General features: G+C 32.1%; 1 protein-coding gene across 1 annotated transcript; it reads left to right on the forward strand.

Annotated features, from left to right (window-relative positions):
- The first annotated feature begins 12272 nt into the window (after positions 1 to 12272).
- Positions 12273 to 14699, forward strand: LOC142631659 (NAC domain-containing protein 2-like). The gene is made up of 3 exons (XM_075805886.1): positions 12273 to 12585; positions 13066 to 13340; positions 13739 to 14699. The coding sequence occupies exons 1-3, from the start codon at positions 12426 to 12428 to the stop codon at positions 14180 to 14182; spliced, it is 879 nt and encodes a 292-aa protein (XP_075662001.1). The 5' UTR covers positions 12273 to 12425; the 3' UTR covers positions 14183 to 14699.
- Positions 14700 to 19076: the final 4377 nt, after the last annotated feature.

Below are 19076 nucleotides of genomic sequence, written 5' to 3' on the forward strand. Positions count from 1 at the left end.
TTTGTATTTTACAATAATGCATAAAAGATAAGTTATGGATTAAATAGTAAATAACATCCAATTGACATGAATGTTAAGAACATATAGAACATGTAATCCAACGGTGGGATTTTCAAAATTTGAATTCTATAACAAGTTATTGGGTGGTGTAACATTACTTAGAGTTACACCAAATATAACTTGAATTCAACCCTATATATATATATTGAGTATGAACAATTAAGTTTTACACAAATCAAATTCATAACCTCAATTATTTTCTTTAGAAGATCATAACTTCAATCAAAGTACTAATAGCACACAATCTAAAAGTTCTTATTGCAATACATAAAGTTTCATCTAAATTAGAAATACACAATCTATAAGAAAGATAAAAGAAAACAATTTTTTTTTCTTTGTTTTGGTTAAAATTTTTGGAGAAATTACACTTTCAATGATGAATTTATCTATATAACAATGAAAATTCCTTAGAAAGAAAAAGTTATATATTCTAAATCATAAAAATGACATTAATTTATATGAATCAAGCAATTTTGGCTTGATTGAGTGTTAAGCAAGTCAACCCAAAACTAGTCACTTATTAATCATGTTAAAATGACTCAACCCGCTTTGACATGAACCAATTTAAATCGAACACTAATACACAAAAAAAAAAAAGAAAAAAAAAAGACAAACAAATGAAATAAAAGGAGGAAAGGAAATGTGACAAAGATGTACTAAATCTAGTATATTTTGGCTCTCTCTCTCTATCTGCGTTATACCTCAAAAGGACTAGTCACTCATCACACACCCACACACATCACACAATCAATCAAATTTGGGCATTACAATATCTCTCCCACTTAAATCTCTAACGTCCTCGTTGGGACCCATTTTATGAGGTAGTATCTCTAATCCCACACAGGGTTACTAGGCCGACTCTAATATCATATGTAACGACCTAAAGAAAAACGCTAGTTACATTTGTACTAGAACTCAAAAGGACTAGTCACTATTGAAATTTCTTGTAGTTGTTTATAAAGATCAAATCTACCCTGTAAATCAAGGAAGGCAATACCGTACCGGAGGCTGTACCGGTTTGGCCACCGGTACAATATATTTCGGATACCGGTCAATACCGGTGTACCGTTTCGGGTTTACCGCTATTTTATATATACACACACATACACACCAAAATCTCTAGAACCATGTTTATAAGCATTTAATATTTCACTTATATTATAGTAAATATAAAAGTTTATCATAAAATATTACCTCAATTCAGAACAAATTATTCATAATTTTAGACTTTAGTATAAATTAAAAGGAAAAAAAAAACACAATATAAAAAATAGAAAGCTTAGTTGTTCATTGCATACTAAGAAAACAAATAATACTAATAAGTTAATCTAAATAAGTTACCATTATGCCCTTACAAAATTCAAAAATTACAAAACTAAAAAAAAAAAAAAAAAAAAAAGCTTTTTTCTGTACCGGCCGGTATTGCCCGAAATTGGCCGGTATGGCCGGTACGGCCGGTATTTTTTCTAGTACAAAATAAAAGTGTACCGGTACCGGTGCATTGGCCGGTACGGTATGTACCGGCCGGTACGGCCGGTACCGGTACGGTATCGGTAACCTTGCTGTAAATACCCGATGTGGGACTCATCAGACACCCACACATATCATACAATCAATCAAATTGGAGCATCACACAAACATACCCGAAAGACCATTAACTTGCTTATGCACATCATCACAATGTTGTGTCTGTCAATTCCTTTTGGTTCCTGTAACGCTTTCCATGCTAATAGCTCCTGTAACTGCTCCTCTATTTAAAGGCATCTAGTGGCCATAGTAAGAATCCTCTACCACCAGTGTAGCCATCCTTTGACCATGTTAGTTGTCCTCCGACCTCCTTAATTTTGTCGTCAATTGCTATTGCTAGCAGCTATCTCATGCATTTCATTTTATATTAAGCCCAGTCCTATGCACTTCTAATTTATTCAAGCCTAATTGTACTTCCTTGTATTGTCTTGCATTCTAAACTCAAGGCATCTTCAAGATTTAAACGATAAAATAAATATTGTAATAGAATAAAATCCTTTTATTGTCTTGCATTCTAAACTCAATGTTATTTTCATTATTTTTTCCCTTTTTACATTTATTTAAAAAAAAGATTAAAATCTCTAATTAGGTTGGTGTATAACAGCAAAAAGCAATATTACAATTTTTTTAATTCTATTTCTTTCGCCAAAATAGAAGGAATACTAATCTCATAGTTTCTCAAAATGCTTATTAATAGAATAGGACAAAGTTCAAAAACTGGAGCTCCATATTTAAAACGTGGAGTAACATTTGATTACAAATCATTTTTTAGAGAAATAGTTAACCAAAAAAAACAGTACTATATATACTAGTTAAAATTAGTCCAACATGGGGTGCTTCCCTTGGAAAAGTATATCTCAAAATACTTTTCATAGATGCTTTAAGAAAATTTCAATTTTCTTCTATTAAAAAAAAAAAAAAAGCAAATTTCAATTTGGTAAAAAATATCTTACGCAAACGGGGTAGCTAGGAGTTGTATCCACTTTAATATTGTCAAATTCAAGTCTACTCAACTGACTTCTCTCGAAAAAAAAAAAAAAAGCCAAAAAAGGTCTACCCGACTGATGTACACCCTTGGAAAAGTAAAGCAACTTGTTGCTAACTGCTTTATGTAGGCTTAGTAAAGGAATGGAAGCAAATTTTAGAGTATTTAATTATGTCAGGTTGGAAATTTGAATTAAAAAAAAAAAAAAAAAAAGAGGTGTTGAAACATTAAGAAATGTCAATTAGTTAAGCTCTTGGCTATTCAAAATTTATGTAGAATTTACAGTAGAATATAATTATTTATGATAGTATAAAGTTAAAATTTAATAAGAATTTGGCGTAAAATCATGTCTATACACCCATCAATAATGTCCTACCATATCATTTTTTTTTTTTTAATTTGATAGAACAGGGGAAGGGAAGATTTGATATACATAATTATTTTTAAATTAATGCAATAGACACTGTAAGGACATGTTTGGCTTGGACAGCCCAAAAGTGAAAAAGACTAAGGCCCAATGAGCCCAAAACAATAAATTTGTAAAGAGTGGACTAGAAACTGAACTTAAGGTATTAGACAATAATAGCAGTAGGCTAGATGATAATTGAAAGATAAAAGGTTTAATGCAAAGAAAATTCTCTTCGACAAAGTCTGATGATGGTAGTTCTTATATATTTCTTTCAGACTTAAACACTATTATAATTCTTGAGTATATAGTGATTTTTTTGTTCCTAAATTATCTGATGATCCCCTTGTAATGAGGATTTCCTTCTTTATATTCACCCTCACCACTTCATCTCAACTCTCCACATGTAGGCCAGATTGCTGGTTTTGATACTTGTCCCATTAACACCTTCCTAAAGTCTTCATGGGTAGCTGCAGTAAGGCTGAATATTACTATTCAGATATCACCTCCACATTAATGTGGTCAAGGAGTTAGCTACATAGTATTTAATGCAGTGGTAGTAGATTTCTCTTAAATATTTCACAGTTTCCCTTTTTCCTATTCTCTCCTGATGTTTGTCTTTACTAGTAGAATCATCCAAAGTATTACTCTCGATGGCAAATATACCCTTCTGACCTCTACTCTGGCTAAACCGATAAGGCATTTCTCCTCGAACTACCTTCCCAAACCCTCACGACCAGATTCCCTCCATAATTCACTGATTTATACTTTTTCGCTAATATCTACTTGTTCTCGGACTACTAAATGTCCTCGGACAATGCCCACAACTCAATATACATTTATGGGCATTTCATTCCTACGTACACATTCACAAAATTCCATTCTACAAGCAAAGTATCAATCGACAAGCGTGTAGCCATAATTCATTATCCATGAAGATGCGGGTTGGAGCATGTTATTTATAGCACTGAAATTTGAAAGTAAAATCCTACTCCAAAAATGCATGACAACACCCATTTTGTAATAAATCATGTAACACGACATCACTTTTATACAAATATTTTATTCAAGCAGCAAAATGATTGTGAGAACCAGGGAAAAAAAAGAGAGAGAAAGAGAATTATACCCTTAAAGTTTGGAAATGAATAGAAATGAGTTTCTCCAAAACAAATCTGGGTATTTTGGAGGGTTCTATAGGCTATTCCATGGTTGTTCAGCTCTAAAAATCAAGTAGGAGGACTATTGCTTGAGTAAACTTGGGCATAACTGTCAAGTTCAAACTAACTCTGGGTACGCAGTGCCAGGCACAAGGTTAGTCTGGGCCTGGCCTTGTGCCCCAAATTTAACACTTCTCCATCTTTTTTCCTGCCTAGTTTTCCTAGCTTTTCTAATTTCGAGTTACTTTGTGCACTTGATTGGAGACTTTAGTCATTTTAAAAGGAATTCAATTTTCTTCAATAAAAGCTTGTATTTTTCTTAATTAAACGGTTAAATATTTGTCAAACTTGGGTTAACTGTAGTCAAACTTGAGGTTGAAGATAGTATTTAGAAATATGGATTTTGGTATAAAATGATGAAAATTGGTGCTTAAGTGAAATTTTTAGTTTGTTTGACCTTCAGTCAATTCTATCAAAGTATGGTTGACAAAGGACATTTTGGTAATTTTGACTTTAGACTCATAAAAGTAATTAATCCCAAATTCAACTGGGGAATATTAGTTTAAAATTAACATTCCTATGATCCCATTTTAATTAATATATATATATTTAAAATTTAGAATATTTGCATGTAAAACAAGGGGCAAATGAAATGCAATATAAAGACCCCCCCCCCCCCAACTTAGCAAAACACCCCTAACTTAATTTAAATGGTTGAAAGCCTGAAAATACCATCGAAGCCACCAAAATAACCCCTCCCCCCCAAACAAGAAAAAAAAAAGTATTTAGTTTAACAATTTGGAAGTTTTAGGGGTATTTTGGTCATTATGCTGGTTTAGTGGTATTGTGGTATTTTTAGGGTTTTTCATGAGTATTTTTGCCATTCTGAATGTTTCAAGTACATTGGACATTTTTTAGGTTTTGGGCATATTTATGTCATTTTGGAAGTTTTGAGGTATTTTGGTCATTTTGAAAAATTTTTAGGTATTTAGCACATTTTGAGGGTATTTTGGTTATATAAGTGTTTTTAGGGGTATTTTGGTCATTTTAGAAGTGTCAATGTATTTTGGTGGTTTGAGGGCAATTTTGGTAATTTTGGAGGTGTCATGTCAACATGAAGGTTACAAAGAGTATATTTAAAATAAAAAAAAAAATCATTTTTGGTGGTTTTAGGGGCATTTTTGTTTATTTTAGTGGTTTCTTGAGTATTTTGATATTTTTGGAAGTCTGAATAATATTTTGGTCAATGTCTTGGTCGTTTAAGTTACGGAAGGAGGGCTTTTTTTTGGGTCATCCCTGTGGATAAGTAATATAATATAATATTATTGCCATCATCTTATAAGGTAATCATATTACAATTACAATAATTTATGGCAATATGAATATTCTGATATTATTTGACACGTTACAATAGTTCCAAACGAATACGGTAATTTAAATACTTTTAAAATCTCATTTTGACTTCCTATTCAAAAAGGCTTTTAGAGAATTGCCCAATGTTTTTGAATGGGTTGTTTCTTTACCTAAAATGTACATATAAGATAAGGGCATGTCCTTAGGCCCAGCTTTTACCAGATTAATGTCTGGTAGTTTAAAGTGAATTTCTGACAGACCTCAGTTTCTAGTGTGGACTGTGGACCTTGACCAAGCCTCAGCCCAAACAAATCTCATAAATGCATAGATAAATATGCGTGATGCTTGGAGCCGAAGTTATATATGGTCAATGTTGACAGCTTGCATGAACTATGAAGAAGCTTCGCAGAAAGTGTTTAAAAGGACAGTGTCCATGTGTTCATTTCACTTGGACCTTTACTATTTATCTAGTTGACAAGGTAATGATGTTGATATTTTCCAGCAACATTCATCCATAATTTCATTCGTGTTATCATATTCATTCACAAAACGGCGGCCTTTAATGGGACTGAAGTTGGAGCACAAAGGAGTATAATAATAGAATAATGGGATATAACTTTCAAAGGGGAAGAGAACAAGAGAAAAGACTTTTACATTCAAAATTGGTTCACCCGCCCAATATTTTATTGTTAAATTTAACCAATAGCTTTTTGCCGCAATTGACTTTGTTTTAGGATAAAAAACTGTTTTACACACTTTTTTTTGTTTAGCTGGAATTGTGAGTTGAAGAGAGGATTAATGTCGTGGATTTCTAACAATTGTTTTTTATTATAAAATTAAGGTAATAATTGGTTTTTTTTGAATGTAAGATGGGATTAAATCTAAAATTTCTTATTTAATTATAAGAAATTTTACTAATTAAGTTAATTAAAAACTACTATTTTATAAAGTGTCTTCAACTCACTATTTCAATTTTAAAAAACCGTGTAACAAATACTATCATTTATATTTCTTTATTTAATATAAGATAAGATTGAAGTGATGAAATTTAAATCATAACTCTTTTCTGATGATTCTTTTTTATTATTGACCAATGCATTAACTGATTTTTTTTATGTAGGTGGGAGATTGAATTCAAAATCTCTTATTTGACTATAAAATTTTTTACCAATTAAGTCTCTTTAATTCACTATTTCAAATTGTTTTTTTTAAAAAAAAAAAAAAAACAGTGTGGGTAACAAATACTACCCTTTGTATTTATATTTTTTTATTTAATATAAAATAAGATAAGATTGAAAGGGTGAAATTTAAGTCCTATCTCTTTCAAAAAGGAACACAATCCAAGTTGGCCAAATTGTAAAAAGTGGATTCGAGAAAATAAAAAAAGGTCCCTACAAGATGGGGTCCTGAAAAGGTTGTATTGTCCAGATAAATCCTACACAAGGTAGATTAATTGATTGAAATGAATTTTGAGCTAAAAAGCTTTTAATTAAGCTGTCCAGGTCGGCAATCTCCGAGTAGCTTCCATTATCAATTATATTCACCATCCTTATCTGCAATTATCTACGTGTATATGTCATGCACCACGTCACACGCAAAACACTAAAAAGTTTGGGACGAGGTTTCCACCTTGTTATGTTTTTGTTTTTGTTTTTATCCTTTTAATAAGACTGGAATGTTCTGCCATGTCCCTTTCTTTTCAAACTGCTGGTCAAACTGAGTTTAATTTATTAATCTATGCTTAACCAATAAGGGAGTGATGAGGAAATCTATATATGAATTAGTCCACATCTCGTTTTCATAATAATCAATTTATGCATAGTAATACTTCTAATGACTTAAGGGATGATGTAGATCTATGCGTTTAAGGCGTGCGGTCTTTTTTTTTATTTATTTTTTTTATATGAGAAAGTTTTAATATGACCTTTTAATGGAAGTTCTTTATCATCAAATTAAGACACTAATCAATTTTTAGTATAGGTAGAAGATTGAGAACCCCAAATTTCTTATTTAATCATTAAAAATTTTATTAATTAAGATAACTGAAACCCACCAAAACGTGTGATTGTAACAACTAGAAAAGAATTATTATCATCCACGTCACAATAACTTCTAGCTTTTACTTTATTTTAATTTATTTCCTAAATATCACTAATTATATATGATGATGAAGGTCATGACAACATCAATAATAATTATATGCAATGCATGCATTGTACGTTTTATTAAATAAAAAAGCTAAAAGTCTTGTACCTAAAATGGCATTTTTTGGTGTTTTTAATAAAAATATCTAAAGTTTAAATCAAATTATTCATAAAAATATAAAACAACTAAAGAGAAATCATGACAAAATTTAGGAGGGCGGATGAGAAAAATGAAATTTAATTCCCAAGATAAATTCAAATATTATTAATTTAATTAGAAGAATGCTCTAAGAGAGGAATGTTCTGCCATGTCCTGTATTACAAAATACTAGTCAAAATGAGCTTAATCAAGCTAACTAATCAATAGAAAATAGAAGGCATGACTAGAGAACAAAGCAATTGTATTTTTTTTTTAATAATTTTTTTTAATATAGAATAGTGTTCGTAACAACTAGAAAAGATTTGTTATCTGTGTCGCATTTCAATTGATTGTCTGGCTTTTGTTTTATTGACTCAAACGATCGACGATGAGATTAATAAAAATTATTGTTACTAGGTATGATATATACGTGAAGCATGTGGTGCCGAAATGTGTTCTTGTAAGTTGTAACAACTCAAGAGAATTATGACGAAATTTAGAAGAGTTGGTGAGAATTTCAAATAAAGAGATTTTGTTCCGAAGAAATTTTTTTTTATTTTTTAATTTATTCATTTACAAACTACTCTTTGACTGCTTATCACAAAATCATAATGTCAATGTGAACACATCTTACGCGGAATCATTAGGAACGAAAAAGTTAGGAAGTCCACCCAGCTCTTTCGTTGTATATTAATTTTATAATAATATAAGCCGAAATAAACGATAATATAAGAAAAATGTCACGTCTACTACACTTTTACAATAACTTTTAAGTAAGAATAAAATGAAGTACTATAAAATTGTTCCTCAACACAAGAAGACTTGTGAGGCTTAATGACCAAAATCATATGTAAAAGAGTTTGTTTTTCGACGTGATTTACATATATAAATGAAATGGTAACTGATAAATTTTTTTTTTTAAATTCAATAATTATAATGGAAGTGAAAATTTAAACCTTGAATGTTTTTGTCGGAAATATCAAACCATGGCAGTGAGACTAAAACACTCTTGGTATAATTGATAAAAGTTAAAATATATGCAATAATAAAATATGGGTCTGTCTAACTGGTGCTTTTAGGGTATTTGTTAATAGACCATTTTATGAAATTTTTAATACCATTTTCATTTTTTTTTTGAGATATAAATCATAATCTAACTTAATTTAAGCATATATATGTGTGTGTGTGCGCGTGCGCGTGTGTGTAAAGTTCTCTTTTGAAAAGAAATACTTTATCCTCAACCCTTGCCTCTACCCTTATAAGAACTTGTTTGTATGAAGTAATAATCACTTCAAAGGTGTATAATAATAATACCACATTTATGAAAAAAAAAATTCTAATAAAAAATTTCTAAAAATAATTGTTAAACCAATGAACTTTTCCAATAAAGATACATGATTAATAACAGTTCATACTCAATAGTTACTTATCTCAATGTGAACACAACTCACAGAACAGAATCATTCCAAATGAAGTGGTAAAAGAAGTTCATCCCCAGTTCTTTACTATGAATATTAATTCTTTACTAAACATTTTTATTTATTATTATTGTATGCTGAAATAATCAATAAGATAATACTAGTACCAAACATAAGTGAGGGTTACCTTATAAGGTTACCTTACGGTCCTTACCCAATCGATCAAGATAACAATAATCTATAAATCATTTAAATAACTAAAGTACCCAGGGTCTAGAAATATTCAAATTATTTTAATTTTATGTTAACATAGGCCATTAAGTATTTTTCAAATTATCATTAAATTAAAGAGAAATAGAAGCAGGGGACATGAAGGGGACATGAGAGATGAGACTTGAATTTTCAAAGCAAACATGGCCCACACAAGCAGACCAATCTCCCATTTCTTTTTTTTTGATAAACACCAATCTCCCATTTCATACTATTATTTGCGACCACCATTTATTTTTAGGAATTATTAGAATTAGTCTTTACTAGACCAATCGAAATTTCAATTTCTTGCCCAAACAAGAAAATCGTGATTAAAAATAATTGGACTCTCAAATTTAGAAAGAATTTGGTTGGTAGATATAGATAGCAACTAGTATATGATCCAGCAGAGAGATGACGTTTGTGTGGTGACGTGTGATTCAAATCCACCGTGTAATGTTCTCCAATCCTCTACAAACACCCTCTTTTATTTACACTACTATTACCAATAGAGTCCACATTTCGTGATAGGAAAGTACGAAACAACACCTGGTGACTCCATAGCATGGGGTATCCCAAATTGTACTGTAATGCTACTGACACCATTATGGAGCTTTTCGGTCATGAAAAACTGATGGATTCATGAACTTTAGTTATTTTTGTTAGTAATTGAATACCAACTCAACAATTTTGTTGTAATGTTACCATTGCCATTAAGTTGTATGGATTAATTAGATTAATTTGTTTGAGTGTATGTTTTGATGATGTACATTAAGGGTGTCAATGTTTGACAGTATTAGCCCCAAATATGGCATAGGTTTTTTTTTATTAGGGTTTTGGCAAGTTCGAGTTATAAACGGATCGACTCGAAAATAATACAATAAAAAATGTGTCTGATTAACACGCATAACTTACAATAAACACGTTTAATATGTCAATTTATTTGTGTTAATTTGAAATAAGTCGTTTAACACAACTCATTTAACTTGTATAACAAATAAACAATTTATTTATTTTAAATTTGTCAAATACTTTTTATGTCCAACCTATATTTTTAACTTAAAAATAAAAGTAAATAATTACATAAACTTATAAGTATATAATTGTTAGTTGAAACTTTACAAACCTTGGATCTCAAAACTTCATATAAGTACTTTAAAAAGATGTTATATATATATATACACACACACACACACACACAATGTTATTTTGATTTCGAGTTGAAGTATATGCATTTTTTTTGGAATGTAAAGAACTTATTTCTCGATGGATGGTATTACATTATGGACTTAATATTTATTAAGTACTTTGATTTTATTTTGAACTTTTGGACAATATGTTTTAAGTATTTGATGTTTTGAGTTTGTATTAAATTTATAACAATATTAATCTGTTGCTTTTTTGAAGCAGGTTAAATGGATCGAATTTGTGTCAATCCAATCTGCTTAATATTAAGCAAGTTGAAATGAGTCGTGTCACATTTGTGTCAACCTAACACAACTCGTTTAACAAGTGTGTTAAATAGGTCATGTCGTATCAACCTATTTCATTAATAGGTCAAGTTAGGGTTGAGGAGCTATGGCATGATTATTAAATAGGGAAATTATTGTGTACTCCCGGAGTACCATAAATACGTACTCTCTCATCTCACATGAATGGTGGGTTCCGCTAATAAATTCATGGTGGAATCACTATTTATGTGAGAGAGGAGAGTACGCATTTATAATACTCTAAGAGTACCTAATAATTTTTCAATTAAATGAGTTGGGTTCGAGTTGAATACCCTTAACTTGACATGAATGCTAACCTTAAATGACACCCTTAGTGCGCATTGATATATTTAGTAGATAAATTTTGAGTTTATAAGATTACAAATAAACCCAATTGTAATTTAATTAGTTCTTTTACGTGTAAGCAATGATGATGTGTGATATTAAAAAGTGAATTTGGTTGGATTGCTATAAATGCATTAATGATAATGTTGTGCATATAACATTACTACAAATTGCATGGATTTAATTTGATTAGATTGTTTTTGAGTGTATGTCTACTAGGTAAATCTTGTTTTATAAGTGACTATGAAAAATCTCAATTGCAACTAAATCTTGAGTTTATAAGATTACAAATAACCCCAATTATAATTTAATTAGCTATTTTGTGTGTAAGTAGCAACGCTATAGATATAACCTTTTTGACAAAAAATTTCACCTATTACTGAGTTGTTTGATTGTTAGTGATAATGAAAAGTGAATTTGATTGGATTACTATAAATATATAAATATAATTATATTGTTGGGTATGTAACATTACTACAAAATAATTGTATGAGTTTAATTTGATTAAATTGTTTGAGTATATGTTTAAATAAAATATCTATTAAATAAATCTTGATTTATAAGTGATTACAAGTAGTCTCAATTGCAATAACTCCCCTAAATTCTCCTTTAGTGTAAGCACAGAGTGATTAGTGTTCACTTCTTACATTACATGGGATCACAAACTATAGTAACCTTGGAGGGCAAGGGTCTAGTGCTGACCCGACCGTCAACGATCTCCAAGGGCCGTTCAGCTGAGCCGCCGACTTTAACTATAACAAAAAGACAAAACAGGTGACGGAAGCAGTGACAGAAGGGTAAAAGACAAAGGTGGTACATGCACACGTGTCGAGAGCCCATTAGACCGTCGACGCGTGTAGTTGTAATTACTCCCTCTCTCCCTGGCTGCGGTCAGCACGTTTTTCAGTTCTAGATACGACCTTGCAACTCACCCCCACGTGCTTATTCCTCTTCGGGTTCCTTTTTGCTCTCTTCTATATATAAGTCATTGTGTACCTCGTATATGCTTCGTGTTTCATTCAAGCAGTGTCTGTATTCAACCAAGAAGAACAAGAAGAAGAACAAGAACACACAGAGAGAGAGAGAGAGAGAGAGGCCTAGTTTGATTCAAGCTTGAGGAGAAGAAAAGAAAAAAAGAAAAGTTAATTGGAAATGTCGAGTGAGTTAGAGTTACCACCTGGGTTCAGATTTCACCCAACAGATGAGGAGTTGGTGAATCATTATTTGTGTAGGAAATGTGCTTCTCTGCCTCTTGCTGTTCCTATTATTAGGGAGATTGATCTTTACAAGTATGATCCATGGCAGCTTCCAGGTAACCTTAATTTCCAGATTCTTCTTTCTTTTACCAATCAAATATGTGATTTTTTTTTTGGGTACAGTTTTGGGACATGGGTCTGCTTAATCTCACTTCAATTTTCTTAAAATTGTTCTTTTCTGAAATTGGAAAACAGATCAACTTTTTTTTTTGGATGGGGGGTGGGTGTTGAATTTTCTAACCAATATTTCAAATTTTGGATATTATTTTCAGTTTTGAGAAATGGGTTTGCTGAATTTGGAAAAACTTTAATTGAATTTCTTCAGTTTCTTCTTAATTTTCCCACTTGATATATTGTTAGAAATCAGAAAAAAGCTGCAAAATTTTCACTTTCTATTCGTTTTTGTTGTGGATATTATATATATATATATAAAAAAAAAAACCTACATCTGGGTCTAGAATCTAGATAGAACTTCTTGAAATATAATTTGGGTGGTTCTGATTTTTTTTGGTTCTTGTTGGTATTTTTTTTTGCAGAAATGGCTCTTTATGGCGAAAAGGAGTGGTACTTCTTTTCCCCAAGGGATAGAAAATATCCAAACGGTTCAAGGCCAAACCGGGCGGCTGGAACCGGATATTGGAAGGCAACCGGAGCTGACAAGCCCATTGGAAAGCCCAAACCATTGGGTATTAAGAAAGCACTTGTTTTCTATGCTGGCAAAGCCCCTAGAGGAATCAAAACCAATTGGATCATGCATGAATATCGTCTTGCAAATGTGGATCGATCTGCTGGCAAAAAGAATAACTTGAGGGTATGTACTTGTATTAATCTGCAATTTTTGAAAATTTTACTGGTTTTGATACGAGTCAAATTTGTTCATAAAATAAACATTTTCTTCATAATGTACTCGAATCCATGTTCATCATCCATGACCTATGCTTTTATCAAAGAAAATTATTTTTTATTCGTTTTACAAAATTATTGGCCTAAATGGAATAGTATATGCACATTATGGCCCACAGAATGAGCCTGAGTAAACTTTTATTTTATTTGATATTTCATATGGATGGACTATTTTATTGGGTTAGGTGCAATAACGATATTTTTAGGTTGCCTTACACCTAACCATATCAATTCAAACTTTATATAATGTTCAATAAAATTGAGAGCTTAATGGCTAAGTTTGACAAAATTTATTTTGTATTGCAGCTTGATGACTGGGTCTTATGTCGAATCTACAACAAGAAAGGCACACTAGAGAAATATCAACCATTGGACCCAAAAATGGAAAAGTTCGCAGAAATGGAGGAGGAGCAAAAACCAAAAATCATGGTGTCTGGGCAGAACACAACAGTGACACAAGCAATGATCAGCCATGACCATTTACACATGGACACTTCGGATTCGGTGCCGGTGTTGCACACGGATACGAGTTGCTCGGAGCAAGTGGTGTCCCCGGAAGTTACATGGGAGAAGGAGGTCCAAAGTGAGCCAAAATGGAACGACAATGACATAGACAATGTGTTTGATTATTTTCAGTACAATTACATGGATGGCTTCACTGAGGACCCTTTTGGCCCACAACTTCAGTACCCAACGGACCAGCTCTCACCTTTGCAGGACATGTTCATGTATCTACAAAAGCCACTTTAATCGATTGGTCAAAAAACGAGAAAAAAAAAAAGACTTTAAATGGGAACACTTTTGTGGACCCAAACAATATTTAATTCATTGTAGGCCTATTATATACACCAAAATACTACCAAATACTTCAGCATGTGTGGGCTCAGGCAATCTTTGTCTGTGTTCGTGCACATGTGGGAGACAATTCTTTTTGGGTTCTTATGAGGATTATGCTTAGTCCTATAATTTAGCAAGCAATTCATCGAAGTGGAGCTTTGGATCAAAGTGAGACAGAGAAAAACAGGCATGCTATATACTGGTGGTCATAATTGGCATCTCAATTATTTGATCTTCTGGTGGACAATCTGAAGTAGTATTATGTAGAAGGTGTAGGTAATCCAACAACGGCTTGTGTTAGATTTTCCTTGTGTTAATAGGTACCCATGTAGGAAATTCTTGCATTTTTCTTATTGTAGCTGAATTTTTTCATAACCCAATGTAAAATATATTACAGTTTATGAAAAAATGTCAAAAAGTTTTTTTTTTATTTGGTAGTTGGAATTTTGGGGCTTAAGGCGTCTGAACATGGCGAAGATCCCTCTATAATCAAGCATACCAGCGTTGACAATTTGTTTATAATTTTCAAATTTGGAGAAAATGTCTTGTAGAATGTTGACGTAAGTCTTAAGTTTTATCTTTTGGCTAAGTTTAATTTCAATATCTTTATTGGATATTGTTGGGTTGTTGTAGCAATTATGGCGTAGAATGTCAACCACATATTTTCTTAACAGTAAATGCCCATGTTTGTCATGTGGAACGACAATAACATATGATGACTAGAATTCCAGAAATTTTTTTTTTTTACCAAAGGAAATAACTTCATTAAAAGAAACAGGACCAGTACACACTAAAAGGACATCAGGCAAGAGCAGAAGTAGGATTTAGCTTGCACCTATGAATAAGGAAACAATTGATGATATAGGCCAAATTAGTTAAATGGCTAATTACATAACTAGGACCGTTTAACGAATTGAAAAAAAGAAGAGGCTCAAGGTTTTTAAGGTTAGATTGAAATTCAACCGAGGTCGAACTGTGATGATATCATAATTAATTTAATAATAATAAAATACAAATAAAGGTATTAAAATGACACCTTAACAAATTTTTACTAAAAATGTCTAAAAAAATTAAACCACTTTCAAATGAATTTTCACCATTTTTATAAGGTTAATAGAAAATAATAAAGCATAAACAAGTGTCAAAAAATTGTGTTAGTAATCTTTCAAATAAAAAAATCATCTAAAATAAAATCATTTTCAGTATAAATTAATAAATTGTATATTCACATGTAAAAAGTATAGTTCTTGAACCTCTTATAAAATTATCAAATAATAATAGATTGAGAGGGATAATATAATAAATAGGAAAACTATACTCTAAATTGTAAATAAATAAGATATTAAATTCAAGAATGACACAACAAAGGAGCATAGCCTATTGGTTATTGCATCAGTAGGTATGGTCGACAACCTTGCTGGCGTGGTGTTTGCCAAAAACTCTCTAACTATTAAGTTAGAATGGAATTTAAATTTAATTAAAGTATATCGCCAAAAAAAAAAAAAAAAAAAACTTGGGAGTAGTTTTTGGGATGAGAATTGTGTACCTTTTAGTTCTATTCCTCTCTGGCTTTATAGCCATCTTGTCTTTAATGAACGACGAATCTCTGAATTCATTCTCATTTATAACGGTTAATATGTTACAAACTGATGCTTTGATTTGTGTAACGTCTTCTTTCTTGTTACTTCGTCTGTTACTTTTACGCATAAATGCACACCATAAATGAGTAACGTATCTTGGGTTCGTCCATTATGACTAACGAAGCCGTTAGAATTTGGACTTGTTAGGGTCATATTATATATGTAATTGGCTAATCCTTTGATTAAACGCACTTTACTTGTAAGTTAGGTAGATCTAAGTTGGTTTGATACATATCAAGTAGTAGTATTAAAGACATGAAGATTGATCCAAAAAACAAGTAAAGAAAAATTGTTTTACTAAAGCCCAATAGATAGTTGGTATCAAGAATTAAATGAAGCTTGATACATATCTCGACACATGCTCAATCTATCGAGAATTACGATTTTAGAATTTCCATATTTGAAATTCGCTTATATTGATGTATTTGTTTAGGGTTTCTTTTCTCACAACCCTAGACATATATAAAACTTATTTTAACAGCCGTCATAGACAGAGACAGAGACAAAGACCAAGAACTTATTTTTTTTATGAGAAGTTACTGCGTTTGTACATCGTAGGGTTTTGTAACTAAGTGCTTCCTGATCTTCATTGCTGATGAAGTGAAGAGCTTTGCAGCTAACAACATTCATTCAAGTTGCTGGAGTTAGTCACGTACTGGGATATGTGCAAAGGATTTAGTCACAGATTGGAGATTTATGCAACAAAGGATAGAAGGCTACTGCAAGATTAAGTCTAATTGGGTATTGGAGTGAAGGTTCAACTATAGGTTTGTATTTTGGGATAGGTTCGGGTGGTGATAAGATTCATTATACTTGTAACTAATTAATTATTGTTTAGTGGATTCTTGGAAATGGTGACCTTAAATTCACCCGGTGGGTTTCTTCCTTGCGAGAGGTTTTCCCCATTCGTCAACAAATCACTGAGTTCTTTATTTTTCATTACATATTAGTTATTTGATGATTTGTTGGTGCCTCCATAATTTACATGTAATTTGACTTAATTAATCAACTTGAATAATTGAATTAATTAACCGGGGTTAAGCTACTTAACCTGACAGCAATTATCAGTTGCCCCTTATTCATGTCTTTGTCTATGTGACAAGATAGGAATAAAAGAAATTTCATCTCTTCATTTTCCGTGTACTCGTATTTATTGTGAGATGACGTTTCGTCTGTCCTCGTGACACATGTAAGGCTGAGATTGCCTCGTCATACCAAGGAGCCGCCTCTCGGGTTTCCCACGCATGTTTTTTCATCAAATTTTTTCTTTTTGGTTTTCCCTCTTTCCCTCTTTTTATTTCATTTTCTCTTTGTGTCTATTTTTTGGAGCTCCGCTCCTCCCTATTGCTTCTAGAGATTATGGTAAGTCTTTTCTTCAAAACTTCTTCTTTCTCTTCATTTTTATGGAGGACTGTTCTTTGGTTAAGCTAGATTGCCATTCTATTTCCTTCTTTTTTGCTCGTTTGTATGGTTTTCTTGTCTCTGTGGTGGGGGATGTCCCCAAGTTGGTTTTTTTGTGGGGCGAAATCTTCCCTTTAGGAATATTCTGGTTTTTCTTTTTCTGTAGATTCATCGATCGGTGAGTTTTCCCCAAATCTTGTCGAGGATGTTAGGTAAGGGGGAAGTTCGATCTAGTGAGCTTAAAACGGTTTATTTTCATTTGAACAAAACGATGCTTATAAGGTCTCTCCTTAAAAAATCCCCTTTTAAAGCTTTAAGGGTGCTCTATACTCTAAAAAAGAAAGATGAATTAATTGAATCTAATTAATTCACTTGGTTAATTAATTGATTAATTTTACCAAAGGGGTTAATACATTTTTGGTCTATCACAACTTTCTTAGTGCTTGGTTAAAGAGCATCAAACTCTTCTGGTTAAATTTATAGTTCATAGTCATTTATTTGTATTACAATTTTGATTTTTGATGATTATAATTTTGTTTTTTTTTAAGTTACAACTTTCACAATTATTCATTACTAAGTCCAAATTCTAATGGCTTTGTCAGTCATAATGGATGAACCCAAGATACGTTATGCATTTATGCCAAAGAGTAACAGATGGAGCAACGAAAAGAAGACGTTACACAAATCAAAACATCAGTTTGTAACGTATTAACCATTACAAATGAGAATGAATGCATTGATCCGTTGCTCATTAAAGACAAGATGGCTATAAATCCAAAGAGAAACAGAACCAAAAGGTACACAATTCTCATCCCTAAAACTACTCCCAAGTTGAATTCTTTTGCGATATACATCAATTGAATTTCATTCTAACTTAATCATCGGAGGGTTTTTGGAAAACACCACACCGGTGTATTTCTTTTTCTCTATTTCATATCTTATTGCAAGTTTGTCTATGGATAAATCCATCCTCATTGTCCATCTATATAGACGAGAACTCAACTAACAATTTTCTGCATCATTAGTTTGGCGCCATCTGTGGGAAGTATTTCCAAAGCCATATTGTTTCCCTTTTCTTTACAAAAGAATTCATCTTGATACCAAATGGATTCCACTCAAGTAGCACAACAAATTCAAGCACTAACAGCAAGTGTCGATGAACTAACATAGCAAAATTCAGAGCTAAGGCAGATAGCCAAAGCCCAAAGTGATCAAAGAATTGAAGAAAGATAGAAGAACAACAATGACGAGGAGACGGCTAATCCATTGAATCATAGGAAAGCAAGAGTTTTAGAAGAAAATTCATCTAGGATGGAAAGTGAACTTCGTAGCAAGAGGAGAGAGATGGATGAACTTAGGAATGCCATGAAAGAAAAAGTCATAGAGAACCTAGAGGGGATGACTTGGAGAACAGATTCACCATTCACCATTGAGGTGTTGAATCGTCCTCTTCCACCAAAGCTTCGCCTCCCTCAACTCGAGTCATATGACGGTTCAAAAGATCCTTTGGACCACATCGAGTCCTTCAAAAATTTAATGCACATGCTGATGACTTCGAATGAAGTAATGTGTAGAGCCTTTCCAACTACACTAAAGGGGGTAGCCAAAGTCTAGTTTAGCGAAATACCTTCAAGTACTATTGCAAACTTTGAACAACTCGGCGGGAGTTTTGTTCATCATTTCATCAGAGTACAGTGACACAAGAAGCTAACTAGGCATCTTCTCAACATTCAGCAAGGAACAGAAGAATCTTTGAGGCAATATGT

This window comes from Castanea sativa, chromosome 4 (genome assembly GCF_040712315.1).
Source record: "Castanea sativa cultivar Marrone di Chiusa Pesio chromosome 4, ASM4071231v1".
Lineage (NCBI taxonomy): Eukaryota > Viridiplantae > Streptophyta > Magnoliopsida > Fagales > Fagaceae > Castanea > Castanea sativa.

Coding starts and splice junctions, on each gene's coding strand:
- LOC142631659 (XM_075805886.1), top strand. CDS start 12,426: ATGTCGAGTGAGTTAGAGTTACCACCTGGGTTCAGATTTCACCCAACA. Junction 12,586..13,065: donor TGATCCATGGCAGCTTCCAG/GTAACCTTAATT, acceptor TTTTTTTTGCAG/AAATGGCTCTTTATGGCGAA. Junction 13,341..13,738: donor GCAAAAAGAATAACTTGAGG/GTATGTACTTGT, acceptor TTTGTATTGCAG/CTTGATGACTGGGTCTTATG.